General features: G+C 40.5%; 2 protein-coding genes across 2 annotated transcripts in view; both read left to right on the top strand.

The window, feature by feature from the left end:
- LOC134205184 (neurotrimin) overlaps positions 1 to 26,491 on the top strand; it is a 972,131-nt gene that overhangs the window by 691,617 nt on the left and 254,023 nt on the right. The window contains exon 3 of the mRNA XM_062680202.1: positions 5,986 to 6,111. Within this exon, the coding sequence (XP_062536186.1) occupies positions 5,986 to 6,111 (126 nt within the window). The remainder of the gene's footprint in view (positions 1 to 5,985; positions 6,112 to 26,491) is intronic.
- Positions 25,438 to 26,491, top strand: LOC134206884 (dnaJ homolog subfamily C member 7-like). The gene has a single exon (XM_062682627.1). It carries the CDS (start codon positions 25,657 to 25,659, stop codon positions 26,416 to 26,418), a length of 762 nt encoding a protein of 253 aa, XP_062538611.1. The 5' UTR covers positions 25,438 to 25,656; the 3' UTR covers positions 26,419 to 26,491.

Below are 26,491 nucleotides of genomic sequence, written 5' to 3'. Positions count from 1 at the left end.
TTTTTTTTCGATCTTTACAGATCTAGGGGTCGTTCAAAAATGATGTCACAGGTTTTAGGTGGCCCCTCCCCACCTCCAATATTTTGTTTTGGTCCAATATTTTGTGACAGTACATGTACTAGGTATACAAAAAAAAGCGTGACAGAGGGGGGAGGGGGTCTGGAAATCCCAAAAAGTAGTGGACGTCATATTTGAATCGCCTCCTATGGATGCTTTATATTTTACATATTTTCTGGTATACTGATGTTCAGATCTTGAAATAGTCATGACCTAAACTCTTCAGAATATTTTGACATATCGTTAATTCCGTATATCAAACTAATTTTCAATTTTCCCACATTCTCCAGACCCTTAAGGTTTTGAATGCTTTCAGGATTCTGGGATTTTCTACGGATTCCATAGTCTCTCGAATTCACTGTCTTGGACTGTCACGCATAATACGAGACGTCTGGTCACTTTAGGATTGAGGATAGACCACATTCACGATCCTCAGTTTTAAATAAAACATAAGAAATCTATGAAATAAAGCTTACTCCACTTTGATGAATTTCATTAATAATATACTGCAGTTAGCACAAATAAGTGGTGAGCAGCAGAAAATGAATACACTGGATTTTGTTTTTACACGATTTACATTTTCTCAATTTTCCACTCATCCTAAATGTTTAACGTATATTAATTATCATGTGATTTTTCTTTGATTTATTCTGGATTTTTTGAAACATGTTGCGAAGAGTTTGGTGGCGAAAAAAAATCGTGTAAAAACAAAATCCTGTGTAATTGGTATTTTTTTATTCGAATTAAATACTTAGAAGATTATTACGAAGAAAATACGAATGTCTCTTTTAAGGTTTATTAAATTTAAGTGTTTAAATCGGGTACTCGATTGATTCAAGTACTTCAATTCGATACTTACTTGGTATCGGGTATCAAAGTATCGATTCCAAAAGTACTTGGTATCGAATCAAAAGTATCGAGTATTTACTCGTATTTACTAGTATCGATTCATCCCTACCACCAGGAAGAAGTCGTTTAATCGTTTTCTTCAATTCATCGCCCAGCAAGTACTGCCTTTCTAGTGGGTGACCAATTACGAATGTGGAATCCACCCTTTGAGTGATCTAACTTCTGACGAAACTGCTGTCGCCTTATCGACGGTCTCGAAGCTGTTAATATAATCGTCAATATAATGACTGTGATTGCGTCAACAGCTCTCCGGATTCTTGGGAATCTCCATGGCAAAATGGTTCTTGATGAACTGGGCGGTGGAAGCAGAACTTCAAATAACAATAGGTCTGGAGTTCTCTGTACGCTTTTCTCATCACAAGGATTTTTTAACTAATTGATGTTTCGGAAATAGTAGGTTGTTGGTCCAAGATTCCCTATCAACCGCGATGAGGCTGCCACCTTAGATATAGCTTCCGGAGAATAGCATTCCATACGAGGCTGCTAGATGCCAGAACAGACGCTGTTAGAGCCGCACCTCTTTGATGAACAGATGGTCGATTGGTCGGGTCAAATTTGTTTGAAGTCCCACTCAACACCAGGACTCGGCTAGTGCGCACATGGTCGCTTTGATAGAGCCTGCTTTCAGATATTTACAGCTTTTTTATAGAAGCTCAACAGAGCCCAATGGGGGTGCACGCGGCATCATCATTCTTGATACCAGTCGTGCAGAGGGAAGCAGGCGCGAAGTCGACCCTTCCCACCTTCCGAGGACATAGGGCGTGGTAAGGCCACCTGGAAAGCGGGCAATGCGCTGGCACGGTGTTCTTGAGCTTGAGCTTGAGCTTGATTGACTGCTCGTAGTTGCTACTCCATTATGACCAGATCAGCTGTTCTTGCACAGGGAACCAACAGATGTTTGCTTGGGACTAGCACACATCTTCAATGTACAAGTACTGGTGATCTCATTTGTTAGGTCATACTGGCGCCTGCCACGTCAGAATGCAAGTCAATGTAGGGAAGGGGGAGGAAATGATGATGCAATCACTCGCCCACTGCAAGCCGAATATACCTCTGCACTTGCCCCTAGTTCATGCGGAATTTGTTGGAATTTCTGGGTTAGGTTGGAGAGGCAGAGGTCCGTCTTGGTTAACGAGCTGCCAATGCAATGTGATAGATAGGAGAAGGTAACTGATGGAATTTCTAATTGGATGTGGAAACGAGCTCTATAGTTCATTTCCAATTCTAGCAGATTACTGTTAGAATACTCAAGTTGAAGGTATAGGAATAGTAATGGAAACGGTATGGAAGTCCCTTTCCAGTTCTAGCGATTGCTATAACATGAGAAATAAAGAGAAAGATACAAAGCAGGAGAATGGAACGGACCTGGGATTGAACCCACGACCTCCTGCGTATGAGGCAGAAGCAGTAGCCATATGACTACCAAGCCCGCTTCTGCGCTGGCACGATACCATGGTGTTCTTCTAAAAAAGCGAGTCACGATGTTCGATGCTGCAAGGACACGCAGCTAACCTCGAGGGTGCGTTATGCACTGGCCCCCCTTTGAAGCATTACTTTCTGGTTGTACCGAAGGGACGATGGGCTTGGCGGCAATGGAAACGGTTTAGCGGGTCGGGGATGCAGTTCTGCCTCATCCCTCATTGGAGGTGGCCCCTAACCCCGCACTTCCTGGACAACCCAGGATGTCTGTTGAGCAGATTCCCCCTCCATTGCTTAGGAAGAAAAAAAAAGTGTTGCCGAAATAGAGAGTTTCATTCGAGTAATACATTTTTAACCCTTTATAAGGCAAACGAATCTAAACAATAAATTAACAAAAACAACAATAGGACACAATGTTGGCATGGTATTAAACTCAAATGTATGTTTGTTATACATTAAACATTTCAGAAGCATTAAAAATTTGGTGGCAATATAGTTGCCACAGCCCGGCAAGACAACATCGGTAGCAATATATTTGCCACTAAGGCAAGCGGGAAAACAGGCAAAAACAAAAATAAATAAAAGATTTTTTTAAATTAGGTTTTACGTAAAACCAGTCAAATCAACACCCAACCGGCGTTTGTAATATTTTCGAACAATTCTATAAGAATCTACCAAAAGCTAGGCATATGCGAAATTATTAGATTCTTATACAAAAAATGTAAGCTCTCCAACAAATATTGTGAGAAAAGCTTACAAAATTGTTAGATTCTTATACAATACTTGTATAAGAATCTATCAATTTCGTATATGCCCAGTTCTTATAAAGGTTTTGGTAGATTCTTATACAGAATTGTTAGAAAATCCAACAACCACCGGTTGGGTGAAGGTACGTTACGTTTTTGTAGTGAAGAGTCCTAGTCGGAAAACGCATCATAAGTCTCAGGAGATTCAAAATAGTTAATACCAATGGGAAAATATATTTTTGTCGTTTTTTAACGAATTATAAAAAAAATATAAATATTTAATTAACTTTTTGTCCTACTGGTCTCCGAAAGGTCAAGGGGGGATAATAAAAAATAAATATTAAAATGAAAAAAATCAAAAAAACTCCTCGGATTTATTAAAGAATGTTTTGAAAATCCTCAAAATTATCCAAATTTATTTTTTTGCCCTCTCAAAATATTATTTTTTGGTAAAAAAAAATCCGAGGGGGGGGGGAGACAAAATAGATATTAAATATTTGTATCGGCCTAATACAAAATCTAGAAACTCACGTTCTGTTCGTAAAAAAACTGTTTTCAAATTGACAATTCATTTTTTATGGCTTAAATTCATCTGGGGTGGTACTAGGAAGCAAATAAATCCACTACATGGGAAATAATAAAGACTGTATCGTTAATTATGAATACAGGACAAAATTTTCAAAACGACTTATCTGCTTTTGTCGAATCGACGATTTGACGAATCTGATAGCTCTCCCACGCAAACCAACACCATCGTTAGGTAGGTGAAGAATCCGCTACCTGCTGATGGTGTTGGTTTGCGTGGAAGAGTTATCAGATTCGTCAAATCGTCGTTTGAATCTTTGTTTACAAAAGCAGATAAGTCGTTTTGAAAATATTGTCTTGACTACACCTTTGAGGCTCTGTATGAAAAAGACTATGACTTTTTTTGACAGCTGTTGAGTTTCAGTGTGTTACTTGACTTGTAAACAAACGAAAACCTTTACAAAAAGTTCAAGTTTAACATCAAGTGCAACAATGCGTGGGCTGACGGAAGAAAAGCGACAATCGATTGTGACCAAGTACTGTACCGAAAAAGGGCTATCGCTAAGAAAATTGGCGAAACAAGAAGGAGTTAGTGTTTGTGCGGTCCAAAATGCCATCAAACGGTTTGGTATGCATAACACGTTGAAGGACCTACCCGGCCGTGGACGCAAAGAAGGTGCATCTATCCCAAAGTTGGAAAAGAAAATTTGCAAAGTATTCGAAGGAAAGAAGGAGGTGTCAATAAGAGATTGAGCAAAAAAGGGTGGAACATCGATCGGAATGGTCCAACGCGCTAAGAAACGTAATAACCTAAAAACCTACCGAAAGCAAAAGTGAGCAGATGACATCAACAGATTCAAAAAATTCTGGGTCAACGTAAGCAAAATCATCGACGTTACGGTTGTGCAAAACCTTATGCAGAGTATCAAGAAGAAGGTGCGAGAACTGGCCAGATCACAAAAAAAATAATGTTTTTTAGTAGTTTTAGGCTTTTTTGATTGTCAATGTATAATATAATTGAATTTCTAATGATAAATAAATAAAACATATTTCAAAAACATCGTTTTTAAGTGTACTCATAATTAACGATACGGTCTTTAAGTAGAGCTCTTGTTAATAAATAGAAAAACATATAAGTTAATTTTTTTGTTAAATATCTTGGCTGTGCATATGCACAGCATATGTTTCGAAATGGACAAATTGATATGAAATTTGCGAAAAAGAATCCACGTGTCTTGGAGGGACTCGAACCCTCAACCTCCTACTCTCTAGATAGGCGTGATAACCCCTACACAACAAGACCACGTTATCACGCCTATCTAGAGAGTAGGAGGTTGAGGGTTCGAGTCCCTCCAAGACACGTGGATTCTTTTTCACAAATTGCATATCAATTTGTCTATTTCGAAACATATGCTGTGCATATGCACAGCCAAGATATTTAACAAAAAAAATGGTTTTCGTACGGCCGAGTTGCCGAATAATTTGTAATTAATTTAAATATAAGTTAAGTTAAAAAGCACGTTCAAACAGTTTTTTCCTCTAGGATCAATGGCGGCTGTTCTTATTTAATTTTTCTGTGTTAATGAAAGTTGTATATATCGTCCTGCTGACAGCGCTGCAAGAGTTTCGCTAAGCAATAGGGTACTGTCCAGGTTTTTCATTTGAGTGCTCCCATATTTATCTTACACAAAGTAAAACAAAAGCAACAACAATCGTATTCGATTATTGTTCCGACTGTGAAGGCATATTTACATAAAAATTCGATGATATTGAGTTTTAGAACCAGTGGAACAAAAAAATTTATTAAGGCTTATTTCCTATTAACCAAAAACAAATATGGAACCGTCGGATGGAAAACGAGCTGGTTCCCCTATAAAGCAATCAATCCTAACACCAAGCCAGTGCATCTGGACACGTATGTTTGTCTTTCTATAAGTAGTTTTGCCGGAGAACCAACGCTGCTATGACGTTCTGGAGACGGTCACGGTGCGTCGAGCTTCGGTACTGCTGGGGGCGGTAGCACTTTGCAAACAGTTTCCTTCCACTCTATTCCGTCAGTTTTCATAGCAATGTTTGCACAATCGCAGCCCCTGCTACCCTCGGCAGATGACAGGCGAACTGCAAAGCACAAAATGCAACATGACGTTCAAAAAACATTTTAATCGGCAGCTTTGGATTTAAAACTTTATACAAACCTTCCCCTTGTTTCGCTTACTCCTCATTTTTGGTTCGTACGCCCGAACCTACCATACTTGCGAAACGGTGTGGGAAAGCTAACTAATGGTAGTTTTTTGTTTTATTTTTCCTGGCTTTTGCCAATTTTTTGCAGGTAGCAGTAGTAAAAGTATTTCTTCGTCAAATAATGGACTGGTGCCACGGTTTATATCACGAGGGCACACGTATCGGGCGGTCGTCGGAGACACGTTGGTGCTGCCGTGCGAGGTCGAAAATCTAGGTGAGTGGTAAATGATTTTTGCTTCATATTTTCAGCTTTGGATTTTAGTCATACATATGTTCTCGTCCGTGGCTTATAACTGGACATTGAACGATGCACAAGAAAACGTGAATATATTGAACCAAAGACTTTTAACCATCAACAGAGAATATGAGGAATCTACAGCTTCTGAGAACTAAGTGGATGATAATTCTTAATTATTAAAATCTTGAAATTCATATTCGAACTAATATTATTGAAATCTGTTTTCGACTAATTTCAAGAAAAACCAACAGTAGGTATTTTGATGTATAAATAATTGCATTACATTAGAGTTTCCATCCCGGGACATCCCGGGACAAAAAATCCCGGGATTTAGGAAAATTCGGGATTTCCCGATTCCCGGGATATTATTTTTGAAATCCCGAAAATCCCGGGATACCCGGGACAAAAAATACTGTTTTATTTCCGATTCGCAAACAGTGTAATTTTTCTTCTTACAAAAGTTATTTGTTTTGAACGAGAAACCCAACTTAGGTGATAAACTCATATCATATTTTTATACCTTCCATCAGACATGATTTTTTACTAGTTCGTTTATTTGGTAGGCTCAGGCATGTATACGGAGCCAAGGTTCTTTGTGATGTATAATCGATATCATCTTATCATTAAATTAGTAAGAAAAGAACAGACATGAAAATATCGGAGATAGTTAATAGAACACCTTCACAAAAATATTAAATTCCCCTATACCACTCAATGGAGGGCTACTGACTGATACTTTTTACAGCAGCTACAGCTCTCTATTAATTAAACGACAAGTATCTACAGTACAAGATCAGCTTCATCTATTTGGCGCCTGCTGCCTACCCATCTCCCGTCTACAGTGAGGTTGTGTACACTAGCTGATATTCGCCTTGCTAATCTCCTCGTGCCACCCAACATTAAGTCAGTCCTCCTGAACTTCTTGCTTCCAAAACAATTCTTGATCCAATTAATGTCCTTCCAATCGACGTTCGTGCAACAAACAGCACATGCGCAAGTACAAGTGGTCCGACACCGATGGCCTGCTATTTTTTTTTGTGTGTATCGCTTCGATCAAAATCAACTTTGGTCAACAGGCTGCAATCAATTTGTCCAATTTTCGGCTTCTGTCAAAATTGTATATCAGCTTTAATCGCGTACCCCATTATCGTTAAATTATCGAGTTAACTTACGTTAAATTATCAAACTCCGATAATAAATGAAGTAATTCATCTTTATTGCAGCAAGCGATTACGTTGAACACAATTAACTTTTTAGGCGATAACGATAAATTAACGATTAACATCAAGATTAGGAAGCGATCTGTTCAAAATGAGAAAGAGCTGCAGATCTTGGCAAAAGTATCAATTAGTAGCCTGCCATGGGTTGGAGCATACTCTATTTTTTTTTTTGTGAGGGAGTTTCCGTATATCCAATAGGTTATGGGCCCAGTACGATTCTACGGTGCATCTTCCATCTTTCGTCACTAGGGTATTGAATGCAATCCCAGCAACTGACTAAACCCAATGCATATTCAAAACAATGCAAACAATCAGGCCGACTTTAACCGCCAGCGAACCCTTCTTCTTGGACTCGGCGATCATATATTCCAGAAGGGTACTCTACCTTCCAAGAAAAAACGTGAATATTATTTGCTTTTTAAAGTCGTTATTTTTCGAAAGAATCGATTCAAATTTGAATTGAATTGAGTTCCAACTTGAAATCTGTATTACCTGGCCTTTCTAAAATATGAACTTTACCCCTGTACATTGAATAAAATCGTTTTTAAATCAAAAAATAAGTTTTCTAAGGGAACATCGAAAAATCCCGGGATCCCGGGAATTCCCGGGATATTCGAACAAGTTCATCCCGAATCCCGGGACATCGAAAATGGCCGGGAAATGGAAACTCTACATTACATTAACTTGAACAATATAGTATTCATTTGAGTTACAAGAAAGTAGTTGCTGCACAAAAAACGGAAAATCCGCAAATCATTAAAAATGTATTAGATTCTATCAAAATCCGATAGAAATCATTTACCCAATCCCATTCAAAATCTCCAGACCACGCACGTTACAGAAGCTGACTACCCACCCAGAACAATGTAGAACCACAAACGAGAAATAGCTTTTTTCAAGCAGGGCTCAGTTCTGGAGGATGATGAATATCCCTCGATTTTCCGTGTTCATCACGCTAACGAGCACCCCGGCTGACTAGTGAAGTTCGTGAGACCAACACCATCCGGCCCACCTTCGCTGCCTTTCCAATCGACCGTATATCAACGGTGGCGGCGGTGTTTGATAAATGATAAGCGATTAAAGTCCCATATTTGCTTTTTAATGCTATTTTTCGGCACGGTTTTTCCGCTTCTTTTCCCTTCGGTTGCTTCGCGTAGCCATTTGCTTCCCGATGATGCTTGAATTTGTTCATACAACAGCACGATAGCATCACAGCAAACGCCAACGCAACGCCACCATACCGCTGCTGTCGTCCCGTTTTATTGACTTCCTCTTGGTATTGTAGCTGGGAGGTCATGTGGTCGCTTGATTATTCCCCGTAGACCGCACTGAGCTCCCACAGTGAGATGGGTTCTAGTTTGGTCAAAAATTTGTTCGTAATTGATATTTCCTCTATTTTTTGTTTTTCACAAAGATCTTTATAAAAATCAAAAATTCCGAAGTAACTTACTTAAAAATTATAGGTTTAAAATAGAAAATAAAAAGCATGAAAAAATATTAAACAGTAAAAAGGAAAACTGTCAGATTGCCAACCCGGAGATGGCGAGCTCGGTTATCGGAGCTTATGCAAAAGTATAATATTGCTACGCGTGACCAACATCTAGTTTGCTTTGACCTAGCAGCCAAAGTACCAGTATAATAAATGTCAAACTGATGTCAGTGATGAAACCAAACATGCACTTAAATATGATGCATAATAAACGGCCAAATTAAGCTTGTTGAAGCATATTTTGACAAAACTCTTTGAATGGGTACAGCGCCAGCAGCAACATGATTGAGACTAAATCTGGCTAAATATGAGTTGCAGTAACCTATGTGAGATATGTGTGCTACTACGGTACTTGAGGCCGATTTCAGTGTCTCGTAGTTGACTCGACTCGAAGAAAATAATCGCAGCTAGGTACCTAATATAATCTTATTTAACTGCTTTATTAACCTGTAGACCGCCTCACAGTTGAGGTCGAAATACGTATCTGTCAAGATTACAACACATTGGTAACAAAAGTCGACGCTTGATGCTATTCATGCACTTCAAGCACATGTCTTATTCGTTCACGCTGTCAACTTTGTAATTGACAGATGACTTTGATAGTATACTGACTTTGCTGAAGAGCAATTTCACTGTTTTTTTTTTCTGTCCCAGCTAGCGCGCATACGAGACTGGTCTGAAGCGTGATTTGGCGCATATGGAGATGTGTGCAATACCGTAACTTTCTTCTAGTAGTAAAATGTTTTGTTTTGTCCACAGTCTTTCTCACCATGCTCCATCCGGCCAATACTGCCACAGCATGAGTCTTTTCTGCTATTATGCTAGCCGTACACTTCGTGTGTCACCTGTTGTTGCCATTGTGGATACCGAGAAGTAATGACAAGGCGCGATTTTCTACGCTATTAGAGCTAGTCAGCAGGCAGCTGGTGTTGCTGTCAATTCGTAGTGACGCTGACGATGACGCAGACGGTGAGGACGACGACGACGACATACACAACAGACACAGTGTACGGGAGCTCCAATCGCAGCGAAGTGGATTGAGTCCGGTTGCTCCCTTCGATGCGGATGTACGCGTGTGTAACGTGCGGAAACAGCGGGCTCCAATTTGGCGGCAGACTGGCTTCGACATCCAGAACAAGGACGAGCTCTCCCCCGACAACGTGCTGCGTCATTGTGATTAAGCACAAACCGATGTTCTGCCAGCGACCTTTTGTACGAATCAGGGGATATTTTTTCTTTGTTCTCGGACGGATGAATGAATGGGTCCTACGGAGAGTACTATTCTGTGTTCGACCATAAGCTCCCGAAATCAATAGCGAATTTAGATTATTTAATTGGAAATTTACAAGCTACTTCTGCAAAATTCGAAAATCAAGTGCTCGACTATGTTGTTCTCGGCAGAAGAATCATACAATGACGAACTTAACTGTGTTTGTGTGTATTGGTTTGTCGCTAGTAGCAGTACTGTAACTGTAATTAGTCTGCTAACAAAAACATGGACAATAAAAACACAAGGAAACAAAGCACCGATGAAAAGCATAAAATAAATTATGATGTAGAAATGCATAAGGCGTGATAAAACGGACAATGCAACATGTTTTGTAGTGGCGTCACATTAAAGCGTATGAACCCTGGTTTTACAATTTAATCGTTAGTTAGTTGGCCAAGAAGGCTATGGTCAGCACCATCGTCAATTGAAGCGCCGATGCATCAAAAGCGATGAATAATAAACTAAACTATTTTGAACTTACTCTACTTCCCGTATTACATGAGAATGGTCGATTTACATTATTTCTCATGAAGCTCATCAATTCTTACTGCTTGCGAAGCTGTTTTCATTCGTATCTACACCTGGTCAAAACTGTACTGGAAGTTTCCTTGTATACGAGATGAGCCTTAGACAGAACAACGACGATGAGCAAAACAAAGCAGATAACCCATCGGCAGGAGCCGATCCAAGTGAAGGCGAAAACGATGACGGTGTCGGCAATAGTGAAAACGGAATTAACATCAACGAGATCGAATACGGCACCGCAGCGGCAAAGAGAAGATTGTCAACTGAAACAAACGAAACTAATGAAACGGAGCCCATAGAACAAGAATGTAAAAGAACTTGTGAAGATCAGAGCTGCCCAGACAACCACAGAAACTTTTCCAAACCAGAGTGGAAAGTCTAAAATACTAGATCTAAGAAAAAATAATTTGAATTGTATTGTTTTTGAATGTAATACAATAATAATAATCTTTCAGAGACGAGCCAGCCAAGGGCTGCAAGTCTCTCTAATAAAGATAAAAAAAAAACAAAAGATGAGCCTGCCTTGGGCTAAAAATCTCGTTAATAAAAGAATAAAAAAAATCATAGAACAAAAAGTTACATTTACATTACATTAAAAATAATATCAAAATGCTTATGTACCGCATTTGTAGTTCATGACCACAGAAACCGACTTACGGCTGCCGTTAGTTGATTGATTGAGGGAATTCTGAAATTATTTGGTCATACATTTGCGAATTACCAGGGAATCAATTTTTCTGAAATGCGCTTGCGAAACAAGCGACAAAAGAGAACCAACGACAAAGCTTTGTTTTTGTCAGAGATAATAATGACAAAGATCCGAAAAATTTTGTCGGCAACAAAAAAGAAGACAATCTTGTTGCTAACTTTTCATCCCGTTATTTTTCATTATTTCTAGAGCAAATTTCGGTTTTATGCTATCATAGTTTCTGCTTTTATAGAAATATTCGAGAATCGAACAATGATTACAATATTAGCAACGTATTCTCGGAAATATCAAAGCATGCGAGGCAAATGATTCTTGTCATATTGTGTTCGGGTTCTGATAAAGGTTTGTCGCTAGTGCGTTTGTCAGTAACAAACTCTGTTGACGACAAAGGGTATATTGTTAGGCGATGCTCGAATATTGATTCCCTGCGAATTACCGAGCTAACAAAATAAAAAGTAAACAAACCATAAAATGTTCCTGATTTTTCCTATCCTGTCCAGTACTGGAAAAGGTCGTGATCGTCATAAGACAGAGAGAAAAGTGCTTTTTTCTATTTCAAGCGACCAAATGAAAGAATCGTGGGTACTTTGATCAATTTCACATGAAAGGCAGTCATGAAAGAACGTAGCGCTTTATTTTAAAATTAATATTTCTAAATTATTTCAATAGTTACATGCGAAGAATAGTGACTAATCGATTAATTAATCATGTTCCTTCAATTTACCGGGTTGACAATGGTAATAAACCCAAAAATAAAGCAGATATTGCACACTTTCATGCCCTGTCACGGGACAAAGATTTTTTGAGATTTTTGTAGCATGCCATTCATCCTTCGCATTTCTATAGATATTGAAAGGGGCAGATATGTAAACATCGCGTGACATCTCTCATTGAAAATGAGAAATTCCAGTACTGATCCTGTCTCCTGCGTACAATTACGTTACACGCCGCTATTCATGGGGACGATATAATATCTCATTGAATCTTACTTATGTTCTTTATACTAAGTTTGGGGACGATATAATATCTCATTGAATCTTACTTATGTTCTTTATACTAAGTTTCACAAATTCTCACAACAATGGAGTAGTTTGGGATTTACACGTGTCACAGTCAGGGATATGGTGCGGCACGAATCACTCACGAAAAACTTTGCGTGCGGCACGCATTGTTGGGAGCAAGCCCGTTCAGATCCAGAGAGGCGAGTAAGTGCGGATCGTGCACGGAGCTCTCAAAGAGTCGTGCACAGAGCAGCACTCTAACCAAGTTTCGAACCACCACAGAAACATATCTTCCCTAAGAAAATTATTTTGAGCTTTTTAGTGGAATGTCTTCACTTGTCATAAGACGAGTTTATACAATCCCATTGAACTCCACCACTTAATTGTATCTTGACAGATACGTATTTCGACCTCAGCAGTAAGGCCGTCTTCAGTGTCTCGTACAAGTCGAGTCAAGTACGAGACACTGAAGACAGCCTTACTGTTGAGGGCGAAATACATATCTGTCAAAATACAATAAGTGGTGGAATTCAATGGGATTGTATAAACTCGTCTGATGACAAGTGATATCTTCCCTTCCAAAACCTCCACATACCAGATTTGGTTACATTTGCAAGTTTAATTTTCGAGTTAAGAAGAAATTGGTGTTTCATTTGTATGGGAGCCTCCCTTTCTAAAGCGGGAGGGGTTTCGAACCATCTTAAGAACCCTTTCCGGCCCCAAAAACCTCTGCATACAAATTTTGACGTCGATCGGTTCAGCAGTTTGCGAGTCTATGAGGTTCAGACAGACAGAACTTCATTTTTATGTATATAGATTACTCACACGAAGAGAATCTTGGAAGCTTGAAAAACGCGATACCGTTGGAATATTTTGAAATGTTTTCGAGGTAAATGAATAGTAAAAATCAATTCACATATCCCCATAGATATAAGAATTAATCAATTCTTCAGCAGAAGCTAGCAACAGTGATGAGTATAGCAACTCATTTTCATATACAGCTCACCGAAACCTGGTGACTTCAAATTTATCCTCGTGTACGAACTTCTATTAATTAAACTCCTCCAAATCTACTAATAATTGTGAATAACTTTTCCAAATCAACTTAAGGTGGTTATACAACAAAGCCACAAATCGGCCATCTTGGAAACTGCTAGTAATTTTTCAAGAGCACAAATTGAGAGAACCACAACGCTCATGGGGATGAAACATTCGTAGGTCGTTTGCTTACTTATGCTAAACAATCGACTTTAATTTCAGCAATGTACGAAAACTATTACGCTAGATTTGAACTTTTGATAATAAGAGTAGAAAACCGTGTGGTGAATTTACAATTCATCACACGACTTGATTGTATAATCACCTTAATGCGATCTCACATGTAATCGACGTTGTTTTTGATGTCTTTCTTTTTTCGACCTCGCTGTACACCAATTCAATGTTCGCCAGTAGTGATCAGTTGACGAGATCTCGGTACTCACACTGAAGCATCACTGAGGCATCACACTATGGGCTTGATCACATGTACATTGCAGCAAAAATCTAAATATCTTATTACCTCAAGTAAATCCAACTAGAAATTATACCACAAAAGTTCAACTCAATGGACGCAGTGGTTCTAAGCCCCAACAAAAAAAAATCCAACTATCATCCTCGTGTATAGGAACACCATCAAGCTGACCTTCAACCTATCGATGTTGAACTTCAGAACAATGGCAAAGAAAATGATACTTATCTAAATGTTCGCAGAGATATTATATTTGAATGAAATATCATACTTAAATCAGATCCAACGGGTTATTCCGCTATGACTACTAAATCAGTGAATTCCAAAATAAACTTCAAGATAATATATTTTGCCTTCCAAACAACTTTGTAGCATACGATAGTTCTCCTTATCTCTCAGATTTCGTTAGAGCTTGCTCAACTGGTAGTTGCTCATGTACACTAAAGCCGCCAAGTGTATAAATATCAAACTAAATTAATTTTAACCAAAATCAGCACTCACCTTGGTAGTCTCCCAGCCGCCTCTTGTATTCCAAACCACAATAAATTTTCAGCGGCTCCACTCCACAAACCATTGTCCAGCAGTCTTCCAAACGCGCTTTGTGATTTTTGAACCACAGTCCGTTTTCCAGCGGTCTTCCCGACGCGCTTTACGATTTTCTAAACCACATTTCGTTTTCCAGCGGTCCCCTTGAATTCTACTCACCTATTGAAATCAGCGCCAAGATCAAAAAAATAACCTGGTAGGATTGCCAAAATGTGCGGCCCCAAATCGTAGGAACGAAATGCGATGACAGCAGCTCTCCATGGGTGCGTGTGCACGCCACGGAGATCTGACAAGAAGGGGCGAGTCATGGCTTGCTGATCATCAATTAACACGCTGGGGTGTTAATGTATAATCACACGTTGAAAGTAACCTACGCAAACCCCAAAGGTTGTTTTTTTCAGTTTCGTTATAATTTTTACGACAAATTTATTCATTTACCTTCGAACCTATACTTGAGCTTCCACCGAAAGTTAATTTAAATAATCATGAGAAATCTGCCAAATGTTAAAACCAAAAAATTACGACATACCATAGGAAACTGTAATAAATTTTATCGAGATTTTTTTTTAGAATTTGACTGAAAAGCTCTTCTAAATTTCTATTTTTCGCCACAATAATTTTTTTAACTATTCAAAATTCCACACCAATTCAAATGAATTTCCACATGAAATTCTTTTACATTTCAACATGAATGTTTTCTTGCAAAAATATTCTAAATTTCCCAAGAAAATGCATCTGATTTTTTATAGACAATTCCTTTGAAATTCCATGCTTTTTATTTCTTATTTGTCACAGGAAATGATTATGAAATCTAACGTAAAGTTTTTTTTTAATATGCGAAAATACTTTGCATTTCCAAGAAAAACCCTAGAATTTTTTTTTTTAAATATCCACCAGAAAATCTAATAGATTACCGCCGCGCATTCTCCAGAATGTCGGTGGAAGATTCTACTAAATTTCCAAGAAGAATTATACTGCATTTCGACAAGGAACAAAAGGAAAGTTCAATTGAATATTCACAAGAAAAGCTTCTGAGTTTCTGCAAAAAATTCTTCTTAAGTGTCACGGATCTGTACTGAGTGTATATGGGAAATTTTTCTCTGTATCCACGATATTTTCCCTGATTTCCCAAAAAAAATTCTTATGAATTTCCATACGAAATTCTTCACACTTTCCACGGGAAATTCTTCAGAGTGTTCACGGATTTTTTTTTAATTTCCACGTATTACCAATATTCTAGATTCTCACGATAAACTATTTTAGAAAGTTGTTCCTGATTTCCACAGGATTTTTTTCAAATTTTTGAAAAGAAATTCTTCTCATTAAAAGAAAATTTATGTTATTTTTGACGAGAAATTCTATTAATTTTCCACATTTTTTTTTCTGTGGGTTGAGGTAAGCTTCCTAAAACGTGATCCTGCCAGGTTAGTCTTTAATTGGTTACGCAATAACTCTGACAATGATTTCACAAGGTGTGTTTAATTTATGTACTTATATAATGTGTAAAGAATAAGAAAATTATTTAGCTTTTTTAGTGGAAAGTCTTTACTTGTTATAAGACGAGTTTAGTACAATTCCATTTAATTCCACCACATTGTAATTTTTACAAATACATACTTCCGCAGCAATATGTTTGGGACCCGTTAGAGTTTGCGATAGTGGGTTTTGGGATAGCTCTCCCAGACCGGCATGACATATTCGATCACTGAGAGGATGATTTGCATGTAGACAGCATATTTGATATTTTTGGGGACAATGATAACCGAAGATTGATCAAAGGGTACAGTAGTTTCAACAGGACGTTACAATTCGTCACCGTCTTGTCAACCTGTACCTGGAGAATAAGCTTGTTCTCGAGGGTTAAGATAGTCAGCCTCATCGGCATATTCCGCTATCGTGTCATTAAGGATTTTTTTTACAGTCCTCATGCGGAACATGCTTAGGGGATTTCAAGTGGAGGAAGATGTCCTGAGACTTCGCCGCGTTGATACAGATCTTCCATCCGGTTACGAACTATGTCAGGGCATTCAGGCCTCGTTGGAGTTGTTCCACTAGTACACTGATCACTCTACCTTTGTAGACGATGTAGGTAACATCCGTGAACAGTGACAGAATGTCGCCTTATGGAGGTTCTGGCATGTCGGAAGTGAACAGATTGAACCCCAGGCTATCATGCCACACATTGTCGAATGCCTTCTTGACATCGAGTAAGGTCATGTCGGATGTTCTTGAGACAAACCATAGCAGCATACATCTTCCACATTGTATACTGCAACTCATATGTGACCAGATTCAATTACAATCAAGTTGCTGCAACCAACTCTGACATCTGACTTGTGCTCGGGAACTTGTTCCGTCTGAGGACGTCGGTAGCTCGGGTCAGTTGGTGGGTGGGCCGCGTCAGAAACCAAAATTTTCCTTGAGCAAGATGTTGTGCTTTTCGGCAGACTCAAGTAACCGGCGATGAATCGATTTTTCAAACAGCTTGGATAACCCTGAGAGAAGGATGAAGGAGAGGCTTTCGAATGGGGATGACTTTTGCCAACTTCCAGGACGATGGGAAGTAGCGGAGACGAAGACACAGATTAAAGATCGGCGAGAGTTGCTCGAAAAACGAAGCACTCATGTGCTTTGAGATGCAGGATGTTGTAGAGGCCTGGGGTCTTTGTGTTTTTCGATGATTTGATATAGGCCGTCCATTTGCCAGCTAAGGTCTCCAACTCCTCCGATAAGTCGTTGGGAGTGGTTAACATGCTCATTAAAGACTGCTTCGTGTGGACTGACGATGTTCTGTTCAAGATTGTGTGAGCTGACAAGGTGACGATCTATTTCGGTGAGCTTCTCTGCAGGAATTATCAAGCGATCCTTAGTGCCATTGCTGTCTAATGGAATCAAGGGTGGAATGGACCGAGGCTTGAATTTTAGTATCTTACCCAATTTGTTCGCAAATCAAATCTTACTGGAGAAATAACTATTTCTTAGATCCACAATTCTGGCTTGGATGATTCTTGTCAAGCGATTGCTAAGTGTCTCAAGCTGCCTGCGAGTGATATTTTACCATCGAATCAAATCTTTAATAAGTGGATCGATGGTTAGGGTGTGGCTTACCTGACGAGCTGTTGGTACATGCTTCTCCCAAGCCACCAAAATCGCCTGTTCGATGGAGCGCAGCTGTAATTCGATGTCCTCCCATGTTTCAGTTTTCTCGGTCGCAGTTTCGCCGAAGGAATTGATGATAGTTGACCGAAGAGCCAATCTCCACCGGAAATTGGTCCGAACTTAGCTCCTAATACGCGACTGAATGTGGTGCTCCATGTTGGCGATAGACAGGTCTAGCGATGCATGATCGGCTCAACCGCGTGGGAGAATCTGAGCGCATGATCACGAGAATGGCCTTCCTCCAAATCATTGCTCCAGATGATGCCGTTTTGATTGATGTTCACCTCCAGTTTTAGGTGCGTTTCGGTTCGCCTATTTACTTCTCATCAAGAAAATCCTTCAGCTCGATGGTTTTCCTCTTGAGCGAGCAAGCGTCCAGTTGACCAGGACTACCCTAGCAGCCATTTCCAGTGATTGACATGCCAAGAGTGAAGACCTGGTCGAATTGGGTTTTGCAACCAGGCAGCAAGTGGCGAGCTGCGAAAAGATCCCATCAGTTACTCTGGAATGTAGAGCAGAGTAGTTTGATCTGAAGAAACAGCTTCACTCTCAGGCTGCCGAAGGAATCCAGCAGCCGGGCCTGGGAGAATGGAACCGGTGGTATTTAAGCTTGATTCAAAAGCAGCTGGTGCTGCCAGGAACTCCACGACGAATTGACAATGGTTCTTGTTTGACGGCTTCACTTCCACGCCCTCGATGCAGAGCCGAAAAGTACTTTTCAGCCCCTTGGTGGTTAACTGTCAAATTTTCCGGTACAAATTTATATACGCCCTTCGCAAATACAGGCGGGCACTTCTCCTTCCACTCTGGTTGCACCTGCGGCAGCTTCGGCGACGAGTTACCGTTATTTGATAGAAAATGCTTAAAGGAGTTTTTCTCGCCTTGCATATTATTTTATTATATAATCAGACTAAGGCCGAAGTGGCCTGTGCGGTATATAAGAGTCTTCTCCATTCGGCTCGGTCCATGGCTACACGTCGCCAACCACGCAGTCTACGGAGGGTCCGCAAGTCATCTTCCACCTGATCGATCCACCTTGCCCGCTGCGCACCTCGCCTTCTTGTGCCCGTCGGATCGTTGTCGAGAACCATTTTCACCGGGTTACTGTCCGACATTCTGGCTACGTGCCCGGCCCATCGCAGTCGTCCGATTTTCGCGGTGTGAACGATGGATGGTTCTCCCAACAGCTGATGCAATTCGTGGTTCATTCGCCTCCTCCACGTACCGTCCGCCATCTGCACCCCACCATAGATGGTACGCAGCACTTTCCTTTCGAAAACTCCAAGTGCGCGTTGGTCCTCCACGAGCATCGTCCAGGTCTCGTGTCCGTAGAGGACTACCGGTCTAATTAGCGTTTTGTAGATTGTCAGTTTGGTACGGCGGCGAACTCTATTCGATCGGAGCGTCTTGCGGAGTCCAAAGTACGTACGATTTCCAGCCACTATGCGTCTCCGAATTTCTCTGCTGGTGTCATTTTCGGCAGTCACCAGTGAGCCCAAGTACACAAATTCTTCTACCACCTCGATTTCGTCACCACCGATTCAAACTCGCGGTGGGTGGCTCACATTGTCTTCTCTTGAACCTCTTCCTATCATGTACTTCGTCTTCGACGTGTTGATGACTAGTCCGATCCGTTTAGCTTCCCTCTTCAGTCTGATGTAGGCTTCCTCCATCTTCTCAAAGTTACGTGCCATAATATCTATGTCGTCGGCGAAATCAAATAGCTGGGCGGACTTATTGAAAATTGTACCACTCGTGTTAATCCCTGCTCTTCGTATTACCCCTTCCAAAGCGATGTTGAATAGCAAACACGAAAGACCATCACCTTGCCGTAACCCTCTGCGGGTTTCGAAGGGACTCGAGAATGCCCCTGAAACTCGAACTACGCACATCACCCGATCCATCGTCGCTTTGATCAACCGTGTCAGTTTATCCGGAAAACCGTGTTCGTGCATTAGCTGCCATAGCTGGTCCCGATCGATTGTATCATATGCGGCTTTGAAGTCGATGAATAGATGATGTGTGGGCACGTTGTATTGCCAGTCGTTTCTCTGATCCGGGGGCACCGTGCCAAGTGCAGCAGTTGCGGTGCTACTAATGGCGGATCGAATATTTCTCCAGCCATCTTCAAGAGACGCTGCGCCTAGCTGCTCTTCCGTTGGAAGTGCCACTTCCAGCTGCACTAAGGGGTAACTTGACCAAAATCCTGGCCAAAATTATATTTCGGCGTTTTCCGGTAGATTTTGCATTTATGATGCAAAAACATAGTAACAATCGATTTTCGAACATTTTTACAGGTGCAAATTCACCTACCAGTGAGAAATGACCTTTCTTGATATGTTCAAAAATGAAATTATAAACTGATACAGAAGCGACAGCTCCATGACAGTTCATGTTTTCACACACTTTTGTCCTTAATTCACGTGGGAAACGTGGAAAATGAAAAATCTCGCGTAGCATTTGATAAGGGCCTATTACAGAAAGGTAAACATTAATCGATTCAAAAAAAACATTAGATTCCCATTTCACAAGTTTATTATATTTTTAGCAGCGAAAGCTACCTAGAACGTACAATCAACACTGATTACTTACGCATAACATCAGTTGCATCGTAAAATTTGAAATTGATTAAACAAAAGTCTGGCTATTGTTTTTGCACCCTTATGGGTCGTTCATGAACTTTTTGCTTAAGGTCATTCCTGGCAGAATCCAAGTTTCAAAGTGCTCGCGTTTTCGGGGGCACACCACTCGATAGGGAAGCAACGCACAACTGTCATTTTTATTTTTTCACGCATGCTGACGCAGCAAAGCTGAATCAACAAAAATGACAGTTGTCCGCCGCCTTCGTATCGAGTGGTGTGCCCCGCGAGCACTTTGAAACATGGATTCTGTCAGGAGTGACCTTAAAACATGTTCATCTTATAATAACATAGGATTGATTATTTTTGGAGAGGAAATGTTTCTTTCTATTTCCTGTTTTGGTCCTATGTACAAGGTTGCCTCATATGGTTACTTCACTTAAGACCAAGTAGACTGCTTATTCGAATTGTTTCTATTTAGCTTGAAGTGGCACTTGCCCGCTTTATCCCCTACCCCATATTATTTCTTTCCTTCAACTTGTCTACATAATATCAACTATTATGTATTTAAGTTATATCGAGTTTTACATATCTGTTGTCAATGCAATCGCCAAATTCAATACAATTTATATTTAGATTTTTCATAAGATTGGTTAGTGGGAAGGAGATGAAAGATAATAGAGCATTCGCTATGCTTTGTAGAGATTCAAATGGGTAGCAGATGCCCCAAACTAACATTATTATTTGAGGGTTAGGTTACAAAATTGTATTAAAAAGTTTTTTCTAATCGGCTCTGTAACGCTTTACAGCATTTGAGCCTACCAAATGAACGAATGAATAACTAAAAACAGAGTATGTTACTGTTGTATTCAATCATGTCTATGTATCAAATGCCTCGAAAACCAGAAAAAGCTATCTGCGGAATTGTTCTGCCTATATACTGTTGAAAACAATGGCGGAAAATATGAAAACAACCTATTTTGAAGTTACTCGCAAATTCGTTTGCGGACGAGTGCGGATGATCTTTAACCCGTAATGGAAAGATGAAAGCCTATATTTTCATGTGTGTACAATCTCGTAGCGGAATACGAGGGAGTACTTCTACTTTTTTAATAATGAAGTTTGTTAAAAAATGTCAAAAACTCCATGTTATTTATGTTTATGAAATAATATCTTAATGTTAAATATAATTCATTCCAACTCATGGAGGTCCTAGGGCAGTCTATAAATGATGTTTTGTGTACTATAAACCTAACATTATATGTGTTGTTTAGATTAGTCAGCAGTGGTAACTGATCTTTGTCTTACGGCACGCTAAAAACCATCAAATTAACATGATTTTTGATAGGTTGTCACTAATACTAATAAGGAACAAACGTAAAAATTTCAATGACACATAATGGAGATAATATTGAAAAATATTCTAAAAATATAATACTATGCAAAAGTTCGAAAAACGAGAAAGGGTTTTTGGCCAGCCATTTGTTCTAGCTACTCCACCGTGAGCTGCTGCGTGTATTCTTGGGCTAGTCTACCATCTTGTAGCCGCCCAATGTTAAGCCGCGGCGTCCGACTTCGACGCGTGTTGTACACCGTCGAGAGTTTTGAGCGCAGGCATACTGCAACGAGGTAGTGGTCGGATTCAATATTCGCACTGCGGTAAGTGCGGACGTTCGTGATGTCGGAGATGAATTTACCGTCGATTAGAACGTGGTCGATTTGGTTTTTCGTTTCTTGGTTAGGTGATCTCCATGTGGCCTGGTGGATATTTTGCGAGGAAAGAAGATTATCGTTAGGTTATCGGACTACCATTCCACGGGAGCCTGCGAAGTTTATGCATCGTTGGCTGTTGTCATTCGATACGGTGTGCAGACTATCCGGTCCGATGACCGGTCTATACATTTCCTCCCTTCCTACCTGTGCGTTCATGTCACCGATGACAATTTTAACGTCCCGCAGTGGGCATCCATCGTATGTCTGCTCCAGCTGTGCGTAGAACGCTTCTTTCTCGTCGTCGGGTCTCCCTTCGTGTGGGCAGTGCACGTTGATGATGCTATAGTTGAAGAAACGGCCTTTAATCCTCCGCTTGCACATCCTTGCGTTGATTGGCTGCCACCCAATCACGCGTTGGCGCATCTTACCCAGCACTATGAAGCCGGTTCCCAGCTCGTTGGTGGTGCCACAGCTTTGGTAGAAGGTAGCCGCTCGATGCCCGCTTTTCCACACTTTCTGTCCTGTCCAGCAAATCTCCTGCAGCGCCACGACGTCGAAGTTGCGGGGATGTAATTCATCGTAGATCATCCTGTCGCAACCTGTGAGACCTAGCGACTTGCAATTCCATGTTCCAAGCTTCCAATCGTGATCCTGTATTCGTCGCCTAGGTCTTTGCCGATTATATTGAATCGCATTATCTCTTATATCGTTCGTAATGATTGGTTTTCTAGGCGGCTTATTGGGCCAGCGCAAACCTCCTGTCTCGTCGGAGGGCCGTCGTGTCAGGGCTGTTTAGCGTCCCACCTAACACCAGGACTTGGGCTTGTGCGCTTTGAGCGGCACACGGTCGCTTTGGCGGGGCCTACTTGCGGATACATGCAACTTTTTATAGAGGTTTAACAGCCCGAGCAAAGCTTGAGAGCAAATCGATAACTAATTTTGTTGTAGTGAAATCGCCTAATTATGATAACTCAGGTTGATATCCTTTTGGTCGTTTTAACGGTTAAAAGATCAAAATCTACAGCAGAAAAATCTTACTGTGACATCAAATCGAAAACTATTCCTGCTATCCGAAAACTAATTTTGATATTGGGTCCGATAACAAAATAAGTACACAGTTTGATGTCAGATCATACAATTTAGAAATCAATAGCAAAATGAGATCAAAATATGTAATCAGTCATGATGATTCATATTTGAAAACAAATTATGATTTCGATTTGATATCAATATCAAAATATGTTTTCTATATGCTCTCATTATGTTTTCAGACTTTGCTCGGGAGGGCCCACTGTCAAACCCCACCACATCCTAGGCAAGCCCCACAACTCGCAGATGGCCTGGGGAGGGATCGTCAAGCCCTTGGACATAGTCCCTGCTGCCTCGCCTTGCATAACGTGTTGCAATTTGACACCTTGCTAGCGACAGGAGAGAAGAACTCCTCCTCAAAAAATGGGAACGCGTTGTTCCACCAACTAGGTCCAGAAGTGCCGTCAAACCACCAACACCATAGATAAAAAGACTCACGCCATAGCGAAACACCTTTAATCGCGCACAGATTGATTTCCTTTCCGACCGCACTGATTGATTAACTTTCCGACTCTACTAATTTATTTACTTTCCAAAATTATCCAGAAATTTGTTAAAATTGTAAAAGATTTCCATGATTTTTTTAGATATTTAGCAAGCATGTTTGAACAATCAAACCTTTTAAGGCTGTTACAAAAATTTACTTGACATTTTGTCCTACTGGTCTCCGAAAAACCAGGGGGGGGGGGGTGATAATGAAAAACAAATATTAAAATGAAAAAAAAAATAAAAAAACTCCTCGGATTTGTTAAAGAATGTTTTGAAAATCCTCAAAATTGTCCGAACTTTATCTTGTTGCCCCCTCAAAATATTATTTTTTGGCAAAAAAATCCGAGGGGGAAAGAAACAAAATAGATTTTAAATATGTGTATCGGCCTAATCCTATTTCTTTAAAGTAAGATCAATATTGCTCTCTAAATAAACATACTGAGCATGTTTTATGGTAAGTAAGGGGTGCCCAATGAATCTTTCGCCAGGGGCGCTGAGTGTATTTGCTACGGCTCTGGTTATAAAGTATAGAGAAAGATTGTCACTTCGGTTTGCTGTCCGAAGGAGTACATAAGGCCAAATTAAAAGATCCTGCGCAGCAGCTCGCTTCAACCTTAACTTGGGCCTATGTCAGATCTCTGACGTCTTCTGCTTGCAGATTTCGTCGTTTATTTATCGTAATGTGTGGCAGACCCACCACTTTTTGCGCTCTAGAATTTCTGTTGATATCGGATTTGATGGTATCATCGAGCTCATCATTCAAAAGTAATTTGTAATGCCACCAAGTCCAAATTACAAAACGTAGACAAAGACGAATACTTGCAGTTTCTGCGTGATCTCTGCTGCGACACACCAAGTCTCACTGGATTATAACAACATAGATTTCACATAATATTCTAAGTTTGGTGCGTTGGGTAATCTCTAACGTCCTCTCCAAGGTTCTCTGCCAAACATCATGTTTGCTGGTCTCTCTTCCGGCGTACGCACTACATGTCTTGCTTACTGCAACCTGCCGTATTTTATCAACCTGCTTATGCTTGCATTTTTGTACACTTGGTACAACTCGTGATTCATGCGTCTGCACCATTCGCCATCTTCCACCACGCCGCCACATATTGAGTGCTGTATTTTCCGCTCAAAAGCTCCGAGAATTCGATAGTCTCCAGCTTTTAATGTTCATGTTTCATGGACGTACAGGGTGACTGAACGAATCAACGATGTGTACAGAGTTAATTTTGTCCGTGCCTGTAGGCTGCGAGATTTTAGCTGGATACGAAAACCGTAGAAAGTCCTACTTGCAACCGCAAGATGTGTTTTTACCACGCGGCTATCGTCATTATCGCACGTAACAAGTGTTCCTGGATACCAGTCACCAGGTACATAGTTTTGACAGAGTTCATGATCAGTCCCATTTTTCCATTCTTCAGCTTAAAACGCATGGAAGCCTTTTCCACTGCTTTGCGATCTACACCAATGATGTCGAAGGCATCCGAAAAGCCAAGGAGCATGTAATACTTCAAACTGCTTCAATCCATCTAACATTCTCTTCAATCCAGTTCTGACGCGATTTGATATTTCAGATATTCTGACGCTCGATTTGGATCCATCTAGCGTTGCACAAATCAGTCCTACGCTGCCTTGAAATATACAACCACATGATGAGTTCGGCTAATGCACAACGGGGTATACCTATTAGGGAGTGTTATACCTCGATAATTAACACAATCGAGTCTGGGCCCTTTCTTGTAGATAGACCATGAGGCCATCAAGCCAACTCGGAGGCATTCCTCCTCCCTTCCAAATCATTTTGATAACTTATTGGATTTTTTTTTCGTTCAGACGAAGGAGAATCGCGATAGAGTTCAAAAATGGCTGCCACAATGGCCGTCCTTGCCCCCACCTCGCGCTTTTAACGGCACATATGTCTATTTATAGGTAGGGGAACTGTTCCGATTTCCATCTCACTGAACATATATTCATCTCATCGCAAAATAGCTCCAGCAAGCATTCACTATAAATTGCTGAAAGCTGAATGCTTAGCAATGTTGGGGCGTTTTGACGAAGCAGGCGACATTGCTATCAGCATAATGTAGTTGAATTCGACCAATGCCGACGCGATCTATGTGCGTGGACTGACGCTTTACTACAGCGATAATTTGGGAAAAGGTCTTTTGCACTTTGAAAGAGCATTACAGCTTGATCCGGATCATAAGAAAGCTAAATCGATGCGAGTCAAAGCCAAGCAGCTTAAAGAACGCAAAGAAAAGGGTAACGAACTTTTCAAAAGCGGAAAGTTTGAAGAAGCGCAAGTTGTCTATACAGAAGCGCTTGCGCTTGATCCAATAAATAAGGACATCAACAGCAAATTGTATAACAACCAAGCCTTGGTGAATTCCAAAATTGGAAACATCAGAGAAGCCATCACAGATTGCACCTGCGCGTTAGAAAATAATGAGAGATACATGAAAGTATTGCTGCAAAGAGCTAAGTTACAATACAATTTGGGAAACTTCGAAGTATGCGTGAAGGATTATGAAAAAGCGTTGAAGTTTGAAAAAACAATGGAAATCAAGAACCTGCTTAAAGATGCAAAACTACAGCTGAAGAAGACGAAACATAAGGATTACTATAAGATCTTGGGAATAGGCAAGCAAGCATCCGATGAGGAGATCAAGAAAGCATACCGAGAACGAGCTCTCGTTAACCATCCCGATCGGCACGCCAATTCGACGGAGGACGAAAAGAAGGAACAGGAACGAAAATTCAAGGAAGTTGGCGAAGCGTACACGGTTCTTTCCGACCCTGTCAAGAAGAGTCGGTATGAAAACGGTTATGACATTGAAGAGCTTGATCAAGCTGATGTTGACCCACAACCAATGTTCCGGCAGTTCTTCCAGTACCCCTGTGGCGACTCCAACTTCGGTGGTGGATTCGGCGGCTGTGGTTTCGGTGGCGGCGGCAGCAGTTTCACGTTCCGTTTCGGTTAAGCGCCAAGCTAAATTTGATCGGAACATTTGCATCACTTAAGACTTTTAGAAACTTTCTCTACTAAGCTTAGTG

This window comes from Armigeres subalbatus, chromosome 1 (genome assembly GCF_024139115.2).
Source record: "Armigeres subalbatus isolate Guangzhou_Male chromosome 1, GZ_Asu_2, whole genome shotgun sequence".
Classification (NCBI taxonomy): Eukaryota; Metazoa; Arthropoda; class Insecta; order Diptera; family Culicidae; genus Armigeres; species Armigeres subalbatus.
This window is presented reverse-complemented; position numbering and strand designations above follow the sequence as displayed.

Coding starts and splice junctions, on each gene's coding strand:
- LOC134206884 (XM_062682627.1), top strand. CDS start 25,657: ATGCGAGTCAAAGCCAAGCAGCTTAAAGAACGCAAAGAAAAGGGTAAC.